The sequence below is a fragment of the Cinclus cinclus genome, chromosome 3 (genome assembly GCF_963662255.1).
Source record: "Cinclus cinclus chromosome 3, bCinCin1.1, whole genome shotgun sequence".
Taxonomy (NCBI): Eukaryota; Metazoa; Chordata; class Aves; order Passeriformes; family Cinclidae; genus Cinclus; species Cinclus cinclus.
The window spans coordinates 30,241,192-30,265,011 of record NC_085048.1 but is presented as its reverse complement, the minus strand read 5'-3'; the positions used below and the strand labels follow the sequence as shown (position 1 = coordinate 30,265,011).

The window sequence follows — 23,820 nt, the reverse complement described above, 5'->3', positions numbered from 1 at the left end:
CTAGAATAATGTATCATATTCTATTACCAAGTTGTTGACTACTGGTGAAGGAAAGACCACAAAGATAGATGCATAATAAGGCAATGTGAATTCATCATTATGTAAACATGGATTTTGACACCTGCCAAAAGTGTTCTGAGTGAAGTTAATTACAGAGATGAACAAAGAATGATTACTTATAGTGTTTTCAGAACTTCCTTCTCTCTTTACAAAAAAAAAGTATCTACTTCTGTATCAAAAGCAAAGCATTCCTTTCATGAAAGCTAAGAGTAAGAAGCCCTTGTCACAGTTTGCTGCTCAAGTTACAAAGCAAAGATTAAATGTTCAAGTCTCTCCACACTCATTCCGATAGTTCAAAAGCACTCACACCAAAGAAACCTTTGAGTTTCTTTTCTTGCATTTCACACAAACACTTCCACATACCTCTAACAGTTCAGGTACCTCCATCTTTATGCACACTAGTAAAAAAAAATCACCTGTACAGCAGAAGGTGACTTGTGAATTTATTCTTAATTTAACTACTATAATTTGTGCAAAGTGATTTTTATTTTCTTCAGGTATACATTTATATCCCATATATTAATAAATTCATACAAGCAAACAGGTAATTCAGTTTATTTAAAGCAATCTAAAGTTGGTATATACAAAGAAGTGCATGAGATGCTCCAACTGCTTTACCTACCTTGTGCACACATTCAAAGTCAAGTGGTTTTTATCATCTTTATCATCTTTTACATCAATATTCAAATCAAAGGCTTCTTGATTTTGGATAGATCTGAGCCTCTGATCGGTGTGTTTTGTGTTGTACATAACATTGAGCTGTGGATTGCAAGTACAGGCATCAGGAGACATGAAAAGCAAATCAGTGTGGTTTGCTAAGTTGCTAACTCCATAACACCAGAGGAGCATTCACATGAGAAAACACGTGTTTGCACAGACCTGCTAGCCTGTAATTAACTTGCTAACCTATAATTTGGACAAGCCCCTGTCATACCTTTAAATTTGGACTGACAATTTTCCACTTGCTACCTGAAACCTGTAGGACTGATTTTCCAGAAGCACTTTTCATTTCCGTTTCTTTAGCCAAACAAAATGCATATTGGAGTCTTGCAAGGGGAGTTAGTTTAGCCACTTTCTGCTTATTTTTCTACTAAAAGCAAAGAAGAACCCCCTCGCCATGCTGTGTTTTATCTGGATGACTGAGGGAATCATGTTTAATTTCCGATTCTTGTTTTTGCTGCCATGTCTCTAACTTTTTGATACAAAATTATTCTCCTTCTTCCAATCTCTACACATAATTCCCATTGCCCTGCCCAACATTGCTGAATTTAGCATGCTGTATGACTGCAGAGCCAATTCTGTAGAGGCACTCAGGACAACCACGGTGCAAATGTGAAGATTTATCATGTGCAACTGCTCCACAGGAGAAGGCAGTACCAAGGATGAAACCAATCTAGAAAGCCTGCCAGTTGAAGGCACACAAAAAGCAGCACCTCAACAATCTGTCAACATAGAAACAAAACCGTTTTAACTTTTGCCAGAAAAAGTTAATGAATGGGAATTTACTGCCAAGGCAGGACGTTCTGAAACCACATACTGAACAGGTCAATCAGCTAGTATTTTCACGGAATAAGCTACTGCTGTTCGAGCCTGACAAAATTTCTTTTCCCTATTTTTTGTGACAATGAAGGAAAATGTTTTCACAACACAGAATTTAATTAAAGCCTTCTTCCATATACACACCCTCTTTGGGGACAGAAGGGTATTATACAGAAACTCACATTAAATTAACAAAATGAGCGATTGAATTTCTAAACTTTCAAAAGGCAACTGCCAAAGCTAAAGGCAGAACTGGTCCAGTCTTGTGTACAGTGAAACCAGTTCTGGTGAGAGGCCCAAGGAGAGAAAACTAAAAGCTAGTGTTCTGCATGACAGTGATGCTTCTAATAGTAGCTGACACTACCAGCTGCACTACACGTCTAAAACTATGGCACATTTATAATTCCCTAATCAATGCCTATCCATTTTCTTCTTCAACTAGCGGAATAAATGAGCTTGACTGAGGATGTGAATTCAATGAAAACACCTCTAATATTTTCTGTCCCTTTCTAAGTACTCAATATCCATTCAAATGGCAATGGAGAAATATGTGTGCATTTCATCCTGTACCTAATTTCAGCACCACCACTCTAAATAACATTCAGTCCTCTGCCCAAACCCAGCAAAAATACACTGAGTGGAAAAGACAGTCAGTGTTTCCAGTAATGAGTAACAGTGAATTCTGAGGTTTTTCCTCATGCCCTCTCTACACCTGATCAGGAGATCAAGGAGATCTTGTCCACCTATACATTTCGCCCATACCCACTGTTGTTTGAGCCTGTCCACCCTCCCCTTGTTGCTAGTTCTAGATTTTAGTGGCATTCTCCTTTCTTCCAAGAAGGCATGAGCCATGCCAATTTAGTAATGTGTCAAGACCAGTTCACAGTGGTTTCTAGACAGTACAGAGGTGTTTCTTTTAATACTTTCAGCAGGCCTCCTAGGGAAGATTGCTTCTTTGACTCCTTTCTCCACAGCATCTTTCAGAACACCCTAACCCATCCTCTCTTGCCTCTTGCAGAGTAGGTGTCTTAGGTCATGCATGGGATATACCCACACAATGGAGAGATGAGCTAGGAAACTATGTTGACAGCAGGACCAAAAAGCTGTAAGTAAATGTCTGCCTTTATAGCCATAATATCCAAATTAAATACTTTTTACGAGATCTTGAAGAGTCAGGAGTGAATGCACTGCCAGCTTGCACACACAGACAGTGAGATTTCACCAAAAAAAACCTGATTTTTTTTTTTCCTAAGAATCCATTCTGTTGGGAAAGCACAATGTTTCCATTAATGGATTTAATCTTGTGTTGTGCGATATTGAAATGAATTACTCTTTTCACATGCTACATTTGGTGAGAAAGTCAAATCCCAGAACAGTGATTCTTACCACTGTACTCTGATGGGCCCAAGACAATGAAACCCAGCTAAAGAAATGTGATTGCAATGTCATATGCTATCTGATTTATTAAATCTGATCCAGACCTAGCCTGTGTCTGGGAAAAAGAAATCTCATTCAATGTCCTCAGCACTCTTTCTTTTAGAATACCAGACCTGCCAAAAGAAGCAGAGCCAAAGGAAGCAGAAGGAAATAACTGATCTCAGCAAAGACAAGGTTTTGGAGGAACTATTCCAGGGTGTTAAGAGCAATATTCTGAATCAAGTCACAGCATCTCTAACTCAAAGCTTCAGGAGAGGAGGCAAGAGCACAGTGACCTAAATGAACCAGGTAATCTAGCCTTGGTTCCTGAACAGCAGTTCTTTGTGAGCACATTTCCATGTTCATGCAACAAACCAGGAACTTATACCCTGGTGCTATACATCCCCAGGGAGTGCTCTCACCGTGGTGAACTGGTTTTTCTTGGTGGAAAACTTCTGCCCCATCTTCACCAGACATGCTGGTTTGAATGGGAAAATTTTTGTTGCTGGTAATTGGAATCAATGTGCTTTCACAAAACATATTAATTTCAACAAATCAGTGTCTTCCAGCAAGAAACTATTTGCTGAAAAGTTTTTGATCAGCTCATCTGACAAATCAGCTGACTTATTATCAGGGAGTATTTCTCAATAATGATTAGGGTTAAGTAGTCTTAACTGTTCTGGAGCCTCACTGTGTTACATTCCACACAAACACACACAGGGGCACACTGAAACCACAGCTGTGCGAATGCAGTCCTGCTGAGATGTTCATTCCTATCTTGGCCTGCAAGCCTGAATCGAAACTATCCTCTGAAACTTTTGAACTTTGATATAAACTTCATTTGTACTTCTGGGAATTAATGAACACGGGTTGTGATTTATGGCACTGTGGGTTTTGCAGATGGGTGGCAAATGAATGAGGCGTATCGCCAGCAGCTGTTCACTGCTGATAGGCAGCTGTGAAGACTTCTTTGAAAAGGTGATTTTTCCCAAAGCATATTTACCAACCATCACCAGGCATTTTTGTTCCCAGATGCATAAGAACACTAAAGTGAAGGACAGATTGGATGGAACTTGAGACAGAATCTGACCCGGCATAAAACTTGGAGACACTTTAAGGTAGCTTTGGATCAGTTTTCTCAAGTATGACTAGTAGTCCAGTAGGAACTCTTGTTTCACAACACAGTCAGCAAGTATAAGTTTATACCTTCAATAAAATGAGTCTCTCATGCTCAGAGACTAGTATTTCTGCATTATTTATAGCTTTTCCAAGGTCTGCTCTTTCACCTGTCTGGTCACAACCAATTGTCATAGAGAGGGCACCAGCAAAGTGAGATCCACTGCTGGCTGTATCAAGTTAGATCCAACACTGTTTTCTTCTGATATGGTATTTCTCATTCCACTTTCTGCCATGCCCACACTATTGTTTGATTCTGTGTCTGTTCCTGTTTGTGATTTGCAGGACCCCTTGACTCTGTGTTTCATGCTATTTCAGAACACTGTAAAAATTGCTGGAGAACCTAGCTGTAATAATCTCTTATTTTTTGTTTTTGTTGGTTTCTACTTCAATGAAAGGCAAATAACCCTTATAACTGGCAATGCAACCTTATTCTCTACTGATCTGTGCCTTATTTATGGTTTACCAGGTTCTCAATGAGGCTTTTCTGCCCAGTCCACACATCTGTTTTACTCTGAACTGTGTGCCTTCTAGTGTACCACTGCAGTTCTTTGTCTTGCAAACAGACACTGCATTTCTGCAGGAGTACAGGGCTGCTTTGATACAGCTCTGGCTCATGGAAATGCCCCAAAATTGTCAGTCATCCAGCAGTACTTAAGAGTCCAGGCCATTGGCCAGAAATGACAACAGGAATATATCCTTATTTTATTCACAGCATTCCTCCGTTAGTGAAGTGCTTTGCTACTGATTTAAGATTTTGGAAGACTGCTCCTATTAATGTGTTTTATAAAGCTTCCAAAATACACCTTCCTTACAGAAAGCATCTCTTTACCAAGAATACCTACCTGATTGCCTGCATTGCCTACCTGAAAGACAGCAAATCCCATTCCTTCCGCTGACACTGTAATTGTCATTTGTTGTGCAGGGGGAATCTGAAAAAAAGATAAGTAAACCAGTATTTTCAAAGTACTTTCAGTCAGCAAACTTTACAAAAGTATTCGTCACTTTTTACAGTACCTCCTTGGTCTGAAGCAGGAAACGGTTTCGAGTATCAATTGAGAATGTTTCTGTTATTTCCAAAGAAGGGGCTGTCACTGTTATATCCATTTCTGTTTTGCTTGCTGCAGTGAGAGCTGCAAACAGACTTAAGGCTTGTAGAGCCACCACTGTGTCCTGTTGAGAGAAACAAACCCCTCAGTATTGAAAAGAAGAAGCCAGCCCAGCACAGAGACCATGCCTTGGGGAGCTCATGGTCCTCGTATTGACCCATTTGTTGATTATGCTGGAATCTTCCTGCAGCCACCTCCATATCTCTGGATTCCCCTGGCATGAAGGTCCTAGCCCAGAAGAGAGAGCAACACAAGACAAGTTAGCTACTATGGAAATGGAAAATGAGGTGGGAGCAAGCCCAGGAAGTTTTCCTCTTGTGCAAGGTATGTCCAACACCTGACAAGCTGAAAGACACAACAGTCAGAATTACACACCACACCAACCATGAAGAAAGACGCAGAGGAAAGTAACAACATTGCTACTTTATAGATTTATTTAGTGACTATGCTTTAAGTACTAAGTATTGCACAGGAGTTCTGCAGGGTGCCATGATCGGTGACAGAAAAGCTACAGGTCTGAAAAATTATTAACACTAATTTTAACAAAAGGCTGAAATTAATTTTTATCAGACACTCAGCAACAATTTCAAAGGGTTTCAGCCCAGTTTACCATCTGTATTTGATCCAAAGGTTTTGTGCAATTATTTAACCACTGCAGAATATACTTAAAAATACACTGTCATATATGTATCTAAAGTTTTTTTTTCATCTTTGTGTGTGATTGTAGGCTTAGCTCCCCAGGTGTTGAGCACAAGAGGCAGTGTTTCAATGTTTGGTCCAGCACAGTTTAAGGGATGAGAATTTCAACATCCACTGTTTTCTGGGAAGAAATACAGTAATCAAATATATTTCTCTAATCTTCTCAGGGATTTTTACTGTTCATGCAGTTCATTTTGCACCTATTTTTAACCAGTCAGAGTGAAGAAACTGGCCTGTCAGGCTTGGCATACAGATACTTGATTTGTTATTAGGCCACTTCTAGTAACAAAATTCTAACATAACAGGAATTCTTTCACTTCAACAGGGTGAGTATGCCATACTTTAAGGGTATGATTATTCATTCTATCTGATAAAAAAACCACCCTCCTTCCCATTCCACATCCTCATCTGAGATTACCTGTTTCACTGATTTCTTAAAACACAGAAAGATCAGCTGATTAGCAACTACAAATTCCCAGTAAATTGGATCAGGTATACAGATTATGGTGAATTACTACACCCTAACTTATAAAGCATCACACATGCAACTTAATGCTTTTCTCCTTATTGGTCAATAATATATTAAGTTTCTTATGCAATAAACTCATGGAAGGAAACACTCCAAACATTATTTTTTAAAGCAATCTTAGAAGTTAAAAACTATGGAGTCATTTCTACAAATTAAAAAAAGGCATCTAGCAAGACATTGGAGTAATTTTGAAATCAAAACAGTTTAGACTATGGAAGAACAAAAAGATTAAAATAATTTCTTTATTTTACCCTCAAGGGTAAATGATGTGTTGCTAGATTTTCAAACTTTCAAGTAAAATAGGTTTCTGGAGAATAGAGAAAAGCTTTTTAAACTCATTTAGTGTTTCAATCAACCTCTCCAAATAATAAGCAAGAATTAACACATTAGGAAAGCACTAATACCTCAGGGAAACCAGGCTTGTTCTTAAATTGCATTTTACTCAGAACACATTTCTCTCAGATTAATACCAACCAACATCTGAAAATAATGAAGGATAGCCTGTATACCTTGGTACCAAGCAGCATGATGAAACGTGACCAACATTTGTAGTTAATTTAAAAGCTAGTTTAAACCAATGCAATCCAAAGTACTATCTATTTTTTTGGATGCCAGCACAGTTTACAAGATGTGGCTTCATTAACATGGAAACCTCCTGGAGATAGTGAAGATTTTCCAAATTTCACGGCCCATCAAAAATCCGAGCAAGGATATGGACAAAGTACATTATTAAGTTAAGACCAACTGCCAACAGAGGAATTAGGTTAGGCTGTTTTTCTAAAAGCTACTCCCTTTAGTTAAAGGCTAAGTTAATAGCCTTTGAGGAGTTTGAGGAGTTGCACATGGTAAGAATTAAAAGAGGCTTCTCTCCTTGGAAAGAAAGTAAGCATAGATATTCATCACACTTATTTCAAAAATATGTTTAATTACTTTTCCATGGACACTACTATTTCTTCTTAATTTGTTATTAGTACATTATATAAAGAAAGTCTCCTTCTAATTCTCTTTTTTATTAGACTTGCCAAAAATACTAAAACTGGCACTTCAGGAGTAAGATGCCAATAATACAAATTTGTACACAACCAAAGCTGTTACAGCAAAACAAAACTCAGTAATTACTATGTAAAAGTGGTTCTTTTTATTTTTAAATAAGCACTGCTTGTTTAGAAAGTATAGCAAAACACTTTAAGACAAGATATTACCTGAGTAGATGAAAATCCCCCAAGGTGATTTCTTTGATGACTCAACCATTTCATAATAGGGATTCCCTCAGCTAATCTATCTTGATGAAAATGAGAGAGCAGAGCGTATGCTGCAAGTTCAATATCAATGGACCGTGGCTGCCACGAGTCAGAAATTTCAGAAGCAGGTGTTACCCAAAAACGAAATTCTCCTGTAAAAGGAAACAATAACAACCTCAGAACCACAGACTGAAGTCTTCATTAAAGCTTACACAATGAGCTCTGGTAAGGATCTATGATATTGTGTGAGTGTTTAGGTGTGTGTTCCACAAAGGACTGACTTGAGTACTTCCTCAGCAATGTTTGAATTTAGACACAAAAAAGCTGGAGTCGAAATAGTGAGTCAACTCATTTCATTGGTCTTTACACTGAACTTTACCCTGGCCCTTTACTCGTCAGCCTGAAGTACTCACAAAAAGGAGCCCTTCTGAAAAGGCCACCTTGTTGTTCCAGTGCTCCTTTCTCTCAGGAACAGAGAAGGACCTCAGGCAGCACAGCGTCTCAATAGACTCATTCTTGTGCGAGGCCTTCCCAAAAAAACAACTTCTTCTCTTCCCAGAAGTGACTGTCCAAAAGGCCTAACTCAGTAAACATAGAGGGACACTCAAAAGGCTCCATTGCTAGGCTGCAACACAAATTCCTTTCAATTTTTCAAGATGACAGTTACTATTTTGAGCCAAAACCTTCAATTTCTTATACTCCATATGGTCTTTTCTTCCCCCAAATTAGGCAAAAGAATTCAGTTGTGCTGAACTTGGAAGAGGTTAAACATACTGAGATGATAGGTCCCCAGAGAAAGTGCAACAGACCTCTGTAGTGCCTTACAGAAAGTCCTTCACCTCTTCTTTCCAATACTCATTGCTCCCCAAGACCCTCCTGATCTCTCCAAACTACGCTGGAATATTTATCCAGGCTGGTCATACAAGTGTGCATAATAAAATGGGAAAACTGACAAGTCATGTCCTTCAACAGCATCACAGTACTCCTATCAGGAGCACGGTAACCAAGACTGAAAGCCCAAGCCTTGTTGTGAATTGCCACTCATTGAGGCTGTCTTGGAACTTCTTAGGCTAATTCTCCATATCACACTCTGAACAGATTTGAATTCTGAATGTATAGCTGTAAATACACGATAGACATTTTTTAATTTGACAAAAGTCTATCTGTACAACTGTGTAAGATGCTTGTGCAGTACCTTGGCGCTCTGCTCTCTGGTTCAGCATATTCAGTGCTTCCTTCGCTCTTGTACTTTTTGCCCAGGACAATGCATATGTCACAAGTGCCAATGTGTAATTATCTGAAATACCTTCTTCTAATTTATCTTCTAGAAAGTTCGTAGCCGTCTTGATGGCATAAGCATGCTGGAAATGAAGATAATATTGAAGAATATACACCAAATAAAACATATCTTGGAATAGTAAAAAGGAAAAGAAAAAAATTTACTGAACCAGAAAAATTACTAGCCCCAAACCACAGACAAGAAATAATGAAAATCTCTTTCAGAGTCACAGATAAATCTCAAAGACAGCCTTTTGATCTGGCACTGCCAGATGAGTAATTTCAATTAAATCAATTGGAATGGCTTAACATCTTTAAGAATAGTTACCCCCAATAAATTTCATTGCAAGTTCTTGGACTCAAGTCATGACAGTATTCTTGTGAACAGAAACTTTAGATTTTTCAAATATAAAATTAAAGGGCTTAACACAACTTTGCATTACTTGGAATAGGTAAGGGATGTTCAACAAAATGAGGTTACATTTTGTCTGTGTTCAAATATCCCTCTATTTCTATTAACTACCATGTGTTTGCCAGGTACGATGAAAATTTATGAAGCATTCTCATAACTATGAATTATATTTCTGAATTCCAATACCTGTTTATCTGGGAACCCTAGGAGGGATGACATGATGTAAGCTGTGAGAGTAATTGGATTATTGATGCCTCCTTGAAGATCACTGTGTAACACTTTGCCAGGCTCCTGGAACTCTCCATTTAATTTCTGGTGACGGACAATCCATTTAGCTGTATCCATGAGTACATCTTCATCAATATCTATGAATGGACGAGCTTGAAGGAAACATCTCAGTACAAAAGCTGATAACCTTAGGGAGAAGTTTCATCAAGACAAAATCAGCCATGCATTACAGCTTCCTCTGTTTCAGATGATGTAAGAATACTGTAGAGCATAAGGTGTTCTACACATCCCTACCAAGCAGAGCAAAACGCATGCCTCACCCAGATAACAAGTAGACTCAATCCACCAAAAAAATGAAGGTATGTCCTTCTTCCTGAAAATCATCCCTTCTACAGCTATGTTATTCAAATGTTACTCTCTTGCCTTCTGCTGCTAGACAGAAGTTATAGTTTACAAAGTAATGCAGTTATGATTGTGATGTTAATTACCACCACTATTACCATGATATCGTCAAAACAACCTTTGTTGTTTTATTATTAATCCCATACTATTCCTCGACCCCCTTCTTTCCAAATGTGCATTCATGTAACCTGTCACTGCACTATTTTAGTACTAGAGTTGCCAGTACAGGTAAATAATCTTCATCTCCCAATCCATCAATACTGAGTCAAAGGCAAATCCTGCTGATGTCAATGAAAGATGAGTCCAGAAGAAAGTCTCATCCAGTGGCACAGTAACAGGGACAGAAGCATGTACTGAAATACGTAAGTACATCTAAACTGAACAAGGGTTAGCAGAACAAGGTGCTGGAACCTCTCTCTGTTATCTATTTGGCTTCACCCGCTCTGCTCTGTATGCTTCCTGGAGTGAAACTCAGCACTGAAAAAGACTTTTTCAGCTGTGTTTACAGTCTCAATAAAAGGAAGTGTGACAGATGCAAGTAGAACAAATTTTTACAACCAGGAACTCTGTTCAGCCCCTACAAAATGTCTCAGTCTTCAGCTTCCAGTACAAAGATAACTGATATTCTGATTGAAGCAGTGATGATCACATAGCCCTAAATGGTTTCAATCAAGTGCAAGAATAACTAATTTGTTATTCTTCATTCCTTTGAGAAAAGCAACAGAAAAAACTTCCAGACTAAACTATTACCCTGGTTAAAATAATTAATCATTCCTTTTATTTTATTTTTTTCAAAATTAAAAAGCCTTGCCCTAATAATGCCTTAGACAATATGTTATGCAGAAAGAAAGACCTTAGAGTTGGCCTAAACACCTAATGAAAACCAGGCAGAAGGCTAATACAGCTGGAAACTTTTACCAGCTTCACAAAAACTTTTCAGATGCAGGGAAAATATCTAAAATACTAAAATTCCACAGTGATTCTGGCAGAACTACTCACCATGTGCTCCCAGAGGGATCTTCATTTCCAAAGGCACTAAAAGAGCCATCATCCCTCTGGAAAAGCAGCTCTCTTTGGTAGCCTAAAGTGGAAAAGTAGAGACAGGTGTTGAACACTTTCCTCTCATGTAGGTTCCAGCACAGACTGGATCTGAAACTGCTGATATGAACCAAGGCATTTTCTAAGGCTGAGAAGGGCACAACGTAAGCTTGCATTTCTTAAAAAAACCTTCCAAATAAACCTTCCTTGTGCAGGAATGCACAAAACCATGTAGAAAATGGTGAGGAAGTGGGCAGTAACAGCACAAGGGATCCATCTACAAAAGGAGAACCAGAAACTCCTGTGGCTGCTCATCAGCCACCCAAACAGTGCAGAGATGTGCTCCCACACACCAGGGGCTTCCAGGAGCAGAGCAGGGAGAGCAGAGCAGAAATGCAGCTATAGTTCATTGCTTCGTCATTTTTGGGGTCTTGTGTACCTACAGAAATGCTCTATCTTTACGGCAGAAGGGAGGACAAGCAAAAGAGTAAGTGTTTCCCAACTGGAAGGGCAAGGCTACAAATGCTGCTGGAAAACCAAGCCTTCTCTTCAGGTGGCTTTTGCCAAATCAGTAGGCTTGCTATCAGAAAAAGGTTGTTCTAAAATGAATGAAAAATTTCAAAACATCTGAAATCCTGAGAAGAACCATTAAAAATGTTATCCTAAGATTTTTTCAATATCCTGAACAAATGCAGCTATCTCTTGACTGCAGGACATCCATAATTAAAGGGCCTCAAATGCTCACTGACTGCTAACAACCACCAGCAGCAGTCTCACTCACAGATGACTTCTGTACAGAACCAGTGTTCATTCATACTAGAAATTAAGAGCTCTCTATGATATGCTACTCACTGTAGTTTCTGGCATCTGAAGTCCTTCCCTTACATTTTGCCTGCCATTTGTGAATCCAGAATAGTCATGGCATCTATTTATAGCATAACACATTTTTCTTTCCCTCCACTTTGTCTTTTCCCTTGGTTTGACTATGTTAGCTACAATAATTAAGAAAGTATACTTATTAATCAAATCTGATAGATACAGAAACAATACAGAATCAGACAGGATTCTTCAGGCAGGAAGAAAACTCTAAGGCAACCATCACTAAGTCCTACACAAATGAATTCACATAAATATGTCCCATGAGGTTCATCCAGCTATAACTGTAACCAGAACACTGAAAAATGTTCCTTGCTTTCAGTGCGAAAGGATTAATCACCCAGTTCCATACCATCCTGCCTGTAGATACACAGTGAGTGAACTATACCCCTAATTACTGAGGAACAAATGGCCTGGTCCCTCAATCTAAGTGCCAGTATAAGATGAATTCCTAGTCATGGTCTGTCTGTAATAGAAGAGAATTAGAAATAAAACTGTGAATCTACTACAGTATATCTGAGTACCTACCCATGTAACCCCGGTACCAACAAATTTAGCATTTGGGTCTTCTTTAGAAGAATTGGCAATCCAAATTTTTGATTTAATATAAGGAGTTTATTATGTGTTTAGCATAACAATGGCTAATTGCATCACTAAAACTGGTGAATCTTTCAGATATACATGTCATCTCAGTTAATGATACTAAGTAAAACACTCAGATGGAAGGAAAAAAAAGGGAGGAATGAGTGGCATTTCTCCCCAGGGAAAGCAAAAGTCACTGTCAAAGTTTAAGCCTCCAAATAATGCTCTAAGAGGAGCACAGATATGCATATATATACAAATAGACTGCTTCCTCTTTAAAAGTATCTGATTGCAAGGCCTGAAAAAAAGGTCTTCTATTTCTTTACAGAACTGGCAATATACAGCAGTAAGAATAATTGCTGGTAGTGTAAAAGCACTAGACTACAACTTTCAGCCTGCTGAGCAGCCCTTCCACAGGCACAAATTCATCTCAGAATGTACACTCGGGAGGGACCAGAGAGATGAGCAGAACCAGAGGGAGAGAGATCACTCAGCTATTTCCTACATTCTGTTTGCTTTCGTCCCAGTGCCAGCCCTGCTGCAGTCACGCAGAAGTCTCCCAACACGAGTGTATCTAACACGGGAACGCCTGCAGGAACGCTGGAACAGGAGACCTGGGGGCTGCGAACCACCGCGCTCGCTCCAGCGGACGCTCAATCACACGTGAAAAATGATACTTCTAATGTCAACACACAACAGTGGAAAGGCAAGGAAAAGAAGGATCCTATTAGGAAGATGTCCGCTGCTATTCTCAGAGGGCTGGCTAGAACCCAAGAGATGTAGGAAGCTTGCTGAAAAGAGCTCGCAAGGCTGAAAGAGGAATGTGTCAGGATGGAAAGGACTTCAGAAAGATGTGAAAGACTAAAGGATCTCACCTTTTAAACAGCTTGAAAATTCTGCTCAAAATCTTTACCTCTTTGGGTCTAACAGAGCTTTCAGACCAATCAGGTGTTTCTTTCATTTCAGAAAAAGTGATTTAAAGATGGGATTTGTCATTACCACAATTAAGAAATGTGCTTAAAAGGCAACCTTTTTTGGCTTTGCCTTTGCTCTAAGTAAATAAAGCTGCCAAAAGAAAGATCATTTAGCAGTTTGTGCTAGCTATATGATCCCTTCTTCTCAAAAGCATTTAGCCATAAATTAATTATATTTACTTCAGATTCTGAAGTTACTTTTTTAAATACTTGGTGAATTATGACATGTGAAATAATCTGTTTTAAATTAAACTTCATGACAATCCTTTCAAAAACTGAGCCTATAAAAATAACATCTTAAGCTAAAGATAAATTTCAACTTGAGTATTACACTTGAAAAAATAATCAGTGCAACAACAGGGAACAATTACTAAAATAAAGCAAAAACAGATTATTTTTTTAGATTTTGGTTCTTTTCGATGTCAAGGTTACAAATATTTCAGCATACTTACTGTTTTGGCACTTACAGCATTAAAAAACCAGACCTCAATTCAAAGCCTCAGAAAGAAGTTAAGAACACAACACAATCTGTATGTAAGTGATATTTAAACCTGTAATTTTCATTTGCTTTGAAATAGCTTAAATAAATCCACTATTGGAAAACTTCAGAAAACTATGGTACCAAAGCTCAGTCTTAAAAGAGTGATGATTGCTTACAAACTTCAGAGTAGCTGTTTACATAATACATCTCTTCCTCCCCACTGCACTTTTCAACTTAGCCATCTACTGGAAGGGTTTTTTAAAAAAAAAATGCATTTAACTGCTTTGACAGAGAATTGGAATCTTGATGAAAGGAAAATTTATTTTGAGCTGTGCCTCTTCCAAGGGAAATGTCAACAACTTAAAAAAAATTCAAACAAAAAAGACTTAGAGAGAGTAAACAAAAATTGAAAATGTCATCACAATGCCTTAGTAGGGGTGTAGCTCACATGGGGCTGGTGTCACAGCTCTCTGAGAACCAGGCTCAGCATGGAGACTGACACATGGCCAGTGTGGGACACCACAGTTAGTCACTGTCTGATCCAAAAGCCAGCATGCAACTGTGGTCTCCAAACTTTGTGATGTTCTGGTGTATCTCCCAATTCAAATATACAATTTCCAAGTAAATTTTTCCAGCTTTTGATTACTAGCACAGAGCTCACTTCTGACCAATTCCAAAATTTGTGTGGGCAAACATGCCAGCCATGAGATCAAATGCCACTCCTTGAGCTCTACAAGGACATGTCAGGTCAGCATGGTGTCACTGAAGAAATGAACATGCTTCACTCTGCTCACTGACTCATTTTAAACCTCTCTGCCTCAGCCAGAGATCAGAAATGATCACTCAGAGTGACCCACTTGGATGTGGGTTTATCAAATGAGATGTAGTAACCATCTAGGAAATCCATTTGAATTACCTTCTACCCATCTGAAAAAAGCAATTATACAAAACCAATTTTTTTCCAAAAAAATTTGCCCTTGTAAACAAAATAATTTGCTGTCTAATTCTATCAGCCCAGAACAAAGAGGGGGAAAGAAATTCTGGTTTCTCTTCCAGCTCTCATGACACAAACTGAGCAATATTTCAAACACCAGATGCAGAGTCACAGAAATCTTTTTGCTACAAAGAGTTCTTAAAAATCTAACATCTTTCTTTTATGCATACAGACCTTTCCTCATAAATGATACTGCTTTTGATCTAATATCCTCTCTCAGCTGCCTGGTTTTAATCAGGTATTGCAAAACATAAACATTTGGAGCAAAATTGATCATATTCTGTTCACCGCAGCCATAAGGCATCTTAATCAATGATGATAAACCGTTGATAGAAGGTCCAAGTAAATCACCTGAAAGATAAAATCAAAGCAAAATAAATGAAAGCTTATTGCAAATAAATGCATACCTCACACATAAAGGGTGGTATAATCTAAACTGGGAGAAAATACAAGGAATGTTTCTACTAAACACCACTAAGCAGGTAGAAAAGATACTTATCTACTGATCAACTTTATGCCCATTGATGCAGCTCCCTACAGACCTTTCCAACTGCAGAGTAATTTCAAACAGTTGCCATGAAAAAAAAAAAAACAACAAACAAACAAAAAAAAGCCCCAAACAAACAAAACCTCACATAACCAAAATCTGTTTAATCCAGGAAAATGTTTCAATAGTGGTATGTATATGAAACAATTTATTTCTTCTCTCACTTACAGTTATCAAAGCCTACATGCCACAGTAAATAACAATTAGTCGGGTTATAGGTATCATTCTGCAGATAGCATAATTAGAACAGGAAACTCACAAACTTTGCAGGATCTTCCTGACCAAAATCCAACTCTCTAACTCTAAAAATACCTTACAAACACCATATTGTCATGAATTAAACAAATTAAAGAAATAAAGAACTCCATCCATAAGGTCTCCCTATGTTTAGCCTAATGCATGATGGTAAATTACTGTGACTTAATGATTCAACCTACTTATACTGCAGTTAATAAAAATTAATGCCAGAATTAATTCCCTAATGATAGAAACAGAGTAAGTTAACTCTTACCAACAGCAGTGACCTGCACTCTCTCACTGTCACTTACAACATCAGAAGGAAAAGTGAATTCCAAAGTTTTAGACACTGCTTGTCGTTTATTCCCAGTCAAATCCAAAAGGACTGTCTGAGAATATGTCTGTTCCAATCCTTCAGCCTATAAAGATAAAGACAGATTCTGAGTATCCTTCTGTAGTTGATCCTGCCCTGAGCAGGAAGGTCATGCTACTCCCTTCCAAATTCAACCCTTCTTTGATTCTATGAGTCTAAGCTTTTATTGTAGGATGAGATATACAAATGTCTACCATCTTCCACTGAAATGGAGCCTAACATGAATCAGACATCCAAAGCTTGGCAAAGCCTTATCAGTGTCTGGTTTACCAGAAAATCTGGAGGCCAAAATTCCACCTGTAGCAAAATACAGAAATGTTAATCTAAAATAAGCTTTGAATGAAAGTCAGATGTATGGCAAAACCAATTGTACTTATCCCAAACAGTCACCAGGTCCACTCTCCACAGGGTATTAAATTAGCTGCAGCACCAAGGTTCAGTGATGCACAAACAGCTTTCACCTTGCTTTCAAGAAACATTGGGCAAACTATCTGCAGTAGAACGGTGTGTTCATTCCTAGAAAGGGATCTAAAGAATTTCAAAGGATTTAAAAAAAAATTTTTATAAGAAGTGTTTTCTACTTAAAGCCACCTGACCCCAAACCAACCATACAGAGCAAGGGGCAGACAGGTACATTGATTTGCCTTTTTGCTGCACTGTGTTGCCTGTTTTCAGGAACAAGCCAAGCTGCAGACTGTTTACCTTTACTAAAACTTTCTGGATAACAGCATCAGAAGCAGCAGATGATATTGCTGTCACTTTGATGGGAATCTCTCCCAGCTGTTTTGGCTTGATTGGGAATTGAACAGTTTTCCCATCTTCACTTGGTACAGATACAGACTGTTGATTTGCTGTAGCATTTATTTCATTGGACGTTAGAATAATTTCAAAAGCATCATTCATATCCAGGATCACAGTAACCTGTAAATACAGTAACATTTGCAATAAAAAGTGTTAATTTCAAAAAGGTGCTTTCATAAGCTGCCACCTGCTTCATGCAGCAGAAAAGAGAAACAGGTCTGCCCACTAAAGAAAATACATCAGTTCTCACAATGAAAGACATGGTCTCCACCAGTGGTGAAAACCTTGAAATATCTAGTAACATTCAAAGATAAAGAGGTGGTTATGTTACCTCAGCTTCTTCCTTCAAATAATTAAAGATGTTCACTTCCAAAATGAACTGCTCTCCTCTGACAACAGAGTATGGAAGGTTCAGGAATATGAAAAAAGGTTGAAAAACTTCTAGCTGCAAAACAAAATCAGTCATGAACCCTTACAACCAGAGACTAGAAAGAAAATTAATTATACAACATGTCTTCCAGTCACTTTTAAATTCAATGACAGAGTAATGCTTACAAAGCTGACAAAACATTACTGCAGGGCTGAAACAGAAGGCAAGGATGCTTCTGGTCATTAGCACCTTTAGAGACACAGTTCAGATGAGAGCTGCTAACAGCTTTGACAGGGCAGTCCCAACAGAGGCAATTGAACCAGGATTATGAGTCCATCATCTGGTAAGTTTGGAAGCTGTGATCTGTCCTGAGCTCTCATTAAGATAACTGAATTGCTTTGAGTGCACAAGTAATGGATTAATGCCAGTTGACCTATCTTCTTGTCAATACACCAGCAACTAAATAACTGACCTACCTAAATTTTGTACAACACCACCTTACAATAATTTCTTTTTTAAATTTAGTAAGATTAATCTTAGCGTAAGTTTGTTAGTTACAGTTCTAAAAATACATACTATACTAATAAAAACTGCAGAAATATAGCAGTTTCTTTTATCTGTGAACAGAGGGTTTTGAAAGAAATCTTGGCTCTAAGAAGTCAATGGTAAGGTCTCATCAAGCTGAATGGCATCAAAATTTCACTGTTTATGAACATCTGTACAATAAGAATGGCTGAGACATCATCCTTTATAATCAAAATGTCAACTAAAAATTATTTTAATTCAGTTTGCATTTAAAAACATCTTCCCAGTGTTTTGAGCGTTGGATATAAAATTTCCTCAGCTTTTTTTTCCTATCTAGCAAATATTCCAATGCTTTCTCTTAAAAAAAAGTTGTTTGCTAAATCTCTCAGTGTCATAAACTTGTTTAGATATTAAACATTAGGGAAGTTCTGAGAGAGCCATTTTTGGTTTGTTAATAGTAAAGATTTTCCCTATGTATCCATTTTCTTTGTCTTCTTTGGTTTGCTTTTCTTTAAAACTGAAGTTTTGCACTCAGGAATATGTCAGTATATTACTATAAAATACAACTGAGTAAAATTACTGACACTCTGTGTAGGAGAAGTCAAAATAAAACCATGATGCAAAGCAGTACATGACATAAAGCACGCAGCTGTCATTTATTTTCCCCCATTACATTTTTCATGTCTTTCTTTTACTTGCCTCTCTATATGGTACTGATTAACATGTTTCAGCCATATGGAACTCTAAGCACAACCTAAATGTCCCAACAATAGTGAAGTACTGAACAATGCATGGATGTGATTATAGCTAAATTATTATCTCAACATCTGTTCTACTTGGAGCCTTCTCACTTTTGAGGATGAGAGGCCAAGAGTGTATTTCCATAGAGTTTTAATCAGAAAACTATTCCTCTTTCTATCCCATATCTGCCAAGCCAAGTGAAAGAAACAAGAACCAAGATTCCAGTCTGAAATCAGCCTTAGCCACAAAATCCAGATTGTGCTCCAAATTCTGTAGTTGAGTTCAGATCAGCATGTTCAAAGTACATGCTCTGTGTCTGGTATAGCAGCCAACTGTGAAATCTGGACCTAGGTCTCAGTTTGGATCTCAGAAGTTGCCCCTTCCCAAAAATTTGAGGGCATGAGAACTTAAATGGATAAGTTGGCTGTCTTCAAGCTATATTTACACTACCCCAGGAACCAAGATGGAAATTTACAGCCCACTATTAGTCTCAACCTTTCTAAGCTTAGGTATGTAAGTGGAGTTGTCTCTGACAAGAACACAGTTTCTTTGGGATCTTTACATAATGAACAGACAGATTATTCTAGTATGCAAAATACTAGCTAAATGAGACTTCAAGAATTAATTCCTATTTTAAACAGGCTAAACAATTCTCTAAGTAGTGGTTTCCTTGAACAGAGAGTGATCCTAGGACAACTGCATTTGTACACTGAGAATCTCAGGTTAGAGATTTAACCTGAGGGCTGCTGAATTTAGCTTAAATTGCTAAACTCCTCGAACACTGGGGAAGCAAGAAAAGCACCTCAGGACACAGGAATTTGGGAGTAAGAAGACACTCACTCCATGGCTAGCTCTCAGTGTCCACTCTACTCCTAACACAGGTCACAGAATGATTGTGCTGGGAGGGACCTCTGGATGACATCTATTCCAAGTCCCCTGCGAGTTTACCTAGAGCAGGTTGTACCTGTGTTTACTCCAGGACTGTTTTGACAGATGAATTTAGTCTTAAATCAACTCTCCTGCTCTTCCTGCTGGGGTAAGCATTAGCCATCAGTGCTAGCAGAGCAGCAGAAAAACACTGCTCACATCCCAGCCACCTCTTTCCTGCCAGTCTGTGCAAACCTCACTGCCTGCATTACCAGCTCATGGACTGCACTCTGGCCAGAGCCAAGAAACATGGAGTGCTGTTAAAATAGTCATTCCCCCTTTCTACACACAAAGATTCTGAAATGGGCACATCCTGGAAGTACTTTAACCAAAAAACCACTCCAACAATTAGGCATCCAAATATCTGTGTGGAGTCTTAGATATTCATATGAGCAGGAAGGGAAGGCAGATGCAGTATCACATATGTCTTCAGTGATTTTTTTTTCTTTACAGTTCAAACACACACAGCCTCTCAATCTCTTCACTAGTATAAGGAGATGCTGCTGTTAGAACTAAATCAGAGTCCAGCAACAACCTGCAGTGTCACCAGCCTTAAAGGAGAGCTCTCTAGAGAGATGGTACCTCCACTGGAGCAGTCGTCACTCCAAGCCCGCCGTTCTCAGAGATGACGAAAGCACTGGCTACCCAGGATGTGATGGTGTCAGGTACTATGGCATCCATTGTGGTTTCTGTCTCAGATCTGATGGCAGAAGGGGAGAGCAGACTTTCAAAATCATCTATTTATAGACATCACTAAGTGGACACATATGTTTCAAACACAAGAAAAATTAAGTCCAAATTCCTGTAAAGAAAAGCTGCTCATTACCCATTTTTCTTTTTCTAACCATTTAGAAATACTGTGATGGGATCAAAATTATTTTAAAAATTTAAATTAGTTTAAATTACATGAATTGAAGGTAATTACACTGGATCACATTACACAAAATCCACTTTTACAGGCCCTTTAAATCAACCCCAGATAATGGTTGCTTCCTGAACTTCTCAGCTGTAAAAGAATACAAGATTTGTGTTTCACAACACAGGTCAAATTTCACCATCACTTCACAGTTTGATTTATTCACTAAATTAGGTGCAGATAGCAAGAGATTTGCCTTTCTGGGCTAATCACCATCTAATGTACTGTAGAGAAAAAAAGCTATGTCTCCTTATCCATTATCTCCCCATTTGTAAAAGGAGTTTATTTATTTTATCTCCAGGACTTTTATCTAGCTTCTATTGAAGCTCCTTGACTTCCAGTCAGGCATAAGTCTCTCTTGTGCGGTTGTACAACTCATTTTTCTCCATCTCCAATCTCACTTATGGCCTCTAGGTGGTAGCAGAACATAAATCTACATTTTTAGGCAGTGTTTTCAGCCCCGGTGCAGAGCACTACTGAAACCTACATTTATTTTTTTTTTTTTTAAGGGGGGGGGGGGGGGGCGGGGTCAGAATTGAATTTCCTATTGCTTCTAACTTATACCTCGTCTCAGTGTCGACCCAAAGCCAAGTCTCTGGAAAGTGTGTCCTCACATAGAGATTGCTGAAATCAGAAGGTCCGTTTTTAGATACCGGCATATCCTCACCAAAACCATCTTCTATAGGTATCATTCCACCATCTACAAAATAAAAAAATTCTGTCCTACCTCCAAATATCTATATTAAGAAAATTCAAATAAATACAATGCAAAGTCAAATTAATGTACTGTTTGGAGCCTAATTTAAAGCTTTGTTACATATGATGAGATTGCTCTGGGACACTAGCAACTTTTTTATTTTAAGAATAAAAAAAGTTTCACACAAATTTCTACATGGCCTCTATGGAGTGCTGATGAAACAGGTGTAATTTGGCTACACGTGACAAACCACTGCAATATACATCAACTCGAGTTGCAAATGAAAACTCCACTCATCCTCAGGCTTTTAAGGGGTAACGTCACTGCAGTAAAAAATGAAACTTTCGGAAATGCTGATCCTATCAATTTTGTATGTCATGAACCTCTGAAATTGCAATTATTTGCAAGGCTGGATGCAACCTGTATGCAGCAGAGTAAGAAGACATAATAGGGGCCCTATCCCATGGACTTCCTTCCCCACTCAGTAAATTAGATTTGGCTACATTTGTTGTATTACTTACAAAGAAAATGTTCCTTATCCTCCTCAAGAACTGCATCAGTTGATACCCAAAGGCTGCATTTCTGGATAAAATTTATACAGTATATCTCAATACAGGATATTCAGGACATCAACAGTGCTTATCTATCTTTGTTTTCTCCTCTTTCTTTTTAGGTAAAAAAAGCCATAAAGCAAGCATAAAACTAAAGCAAATAATATACAGGAACCTAAAAATTGAGAGGATATGAATCTGAATATTGCCATAATGGCTGAAAACTTTTCAAATTGAAGATTATATCAAGCATAAAGCAACCTGTATTTATAGAAGTATAAATTTATTCCTTGGCATTCAGAGTACTACATATTGACAAAATTCACAGTTAGAAACTCATAAGCCATGAAAACATTACATTGTCTATAGTTGCAAAAGTTAGAAAGTTCACTTTCTTCTAGCAAGTGATGCGCAAATCATTAAGCAGTTAAAAAAAAAAGCCAACAGCCTAGTATTTATGAAGAAAAAACAAAGTACCTGAAATACACCATAAGAACCTCGGACCAGAGGGAAATACTGCACTGTGCTGTATAAATTGAGCTCATGGAGGACCTAAGGAAAAAAGAAACAAAATCATCCAAAGACTGAATGCTAATTCAGTTTTAAGAACTTTCACTGTTCCTAATTCATACAGCTGTACCACAAGTTGTAAGGCTGCTTAGCTCTCATGCCAAAGGGAAAATAATCTGTGACAGAATGCAGGGGGTCAGGTTGTAGTGGTTTTATGATTAATGGAAGAGTGACCAAGACTGTATACAAGACTAGAATAGTGCCTACAGCACACTAATATTTTATGGCACTTCGGCTATGTCCTTTGAGCACTTTATGAATTGATATATATATATTGTAAGCTCTTTCAAACTATAGGTGCAGTAGAGCTTCTGCAAGCAATGGTAATTTAAACATATGAATAATTTATTCTGCCTTCCCAAGAAAAAAATTCTTTATTTTATATTATTAATTTTAAATAGCACAAAGCACAAATCATTAGGGTTTTTTTTCTGACTTCTTTTTCTTTTCTGAAAGAAACTGCCAAGTCTTAGCAATTTATCAAATGAAGAACAATGAAGTATTGATTAGAATTGGAAATGCTGTGCCTATTACCTTTTAAGCCTTACAGTCTCTGCCACTCATGTGACTTGCAAAATGGAAGAAAATTGCATAATTACAGGAAAAAAATCATACAAGAACATGACTTGTTCAGCATACATTCTGTAACATTTCTACACACATACATCTTTCATACACATAATAATAACAACCTTCTTTTCCCATATACTTACAGATCCTTCTGTTATGTCACTACTTTCTCCCAGAAGCTTTGCACTTTTATCAACTACCGAAAGTCCAATTACTGATCCTGGCTCTGTTGTGTTGATTTTAAGAGAGACTTTCTCAGATGGCTTGGCCTTATCTTTGCTCCAAGAGATTTTAATCTAGAAAAAAGTGAAACACAGCACCGATTAAATTCTACAGTGATATTTACAGCTGTTAACAATTCCCAGAAAGTAGGTTTTTTTAGATTATTGGGCTATAATTAAGACCCTGGATTTGTATTTCCTAGAACCTTTGGGATGCTGGGGACCTCTGAGAGTCTTTTTCCTAGGACTTTTGGTAACGTGGATAAATCATGAGGCAAATGGAGATATTTTTCATGCAGCAGAACAAACAGGCTCCCTGCTGATATCTGCTTATAAGTGTTAAAGTCTCCAGAGGAGAGACAGAATTTGAACACATTCAATCCAGCCTTTGGAATGTCTCACCTATAAAAAGTTACAGCAAAGGGCTTTGTTTGCACAAAGGACCAAAATCATCCTGGTAAGTAAGCTGGAAAAATCAATTCATTGATGCAATAGCCATTTTCCCACTCTTCTTCACACTTTTTCAAGTTAAACTATGGATAATCACATGAAACAAAAACACTGGTCACAATGTGACCACTGCCTGGCTAGAACAAGGTCATTTTAAACTTTTACAACTCTACCCTTAGAGCGCTTATGATACCTTGTCACTATATTGGCCAGAGGAACCTTTGGCTCAGTAACTGACTGAATCACTAAAAACACAAGGAGATGCTGTACATTTGTTTATGTGGCAAACA

General features: G+C 38.0%; 1 protein-coding gene across 1 annotated transcript in view; it reads right to left on the bottom strand.

The window, feature by feature from the left end:
- CD109 (CD109 molecule) overlaps positions 1 to 23,820 on the bottom strand; it is a 65,230-nt gene that overhangs the window by 6,614 nt on the left and 34,796 nt on the right. Inside the window, exons 15-30 of the mRNA XM_062488585.1 lie at positions 23,003 to 23,155; positions 22,197 to 22,271; positions 21,690 to 21,750; positions 21,036 to 21,171; positions 20,138 to 20,255; positions 17,324 to 17,437; positions 16,894 to 17,112; positions 16,093 to 16,237; positions 15,209 to 15,385; positions 11,089 to 11,170; positions 9,646 to 9,874; positions 8,965 to 9,130; positions 7,731 to 7,921; positions 5,209 to 5,364; positions 5,058 to 5,123; positions 683 to 819 (exon numbers count right to left, since the gene is read on the bottom strand). Of these exons, the coding sequence (XP_062344569.1) occupies positions 683 to 819; positions 5,058 to 5,123; positions 5,209 to 5,364; positions 7,731 to 7,921; positions 8,965 to 9,130; positions 9,646 to 9,874; positions 11,089 to 11,170; positions 15,209 to 15,385; positions 16,093 to 16,237; positions 16,894 to 17,112; positions 17,324 to 17,437; positions 20,138 to 20,255; positions 21,036 to 21,171; positions 21,690 to 21,750; positions 22,197 to 22,271; positions 23,003 to 23,155 (2,225 nt within the window). The remainder of the gene's footprint in view (positions 1 to 682; positions 820 to 5,057; positions 5,124 to 5,208; positions 5,365 to 7,730; positions 7,922 to 8,964; positions 9,131 to 9,645; positions 9,875 to 11,088; positions 11,171 to 15,208; positions 15,386 to 16,092; positions 16,238 to 16,893; positions 17,113 to 17,323; positions 17,438 to 20,137; positions 20,256 to 21,035; positions 21,172 to 21,689; positions 21,751 to 22,196; positions 22,272 to 23,002; positions 23,156 to 23,820) is intronic.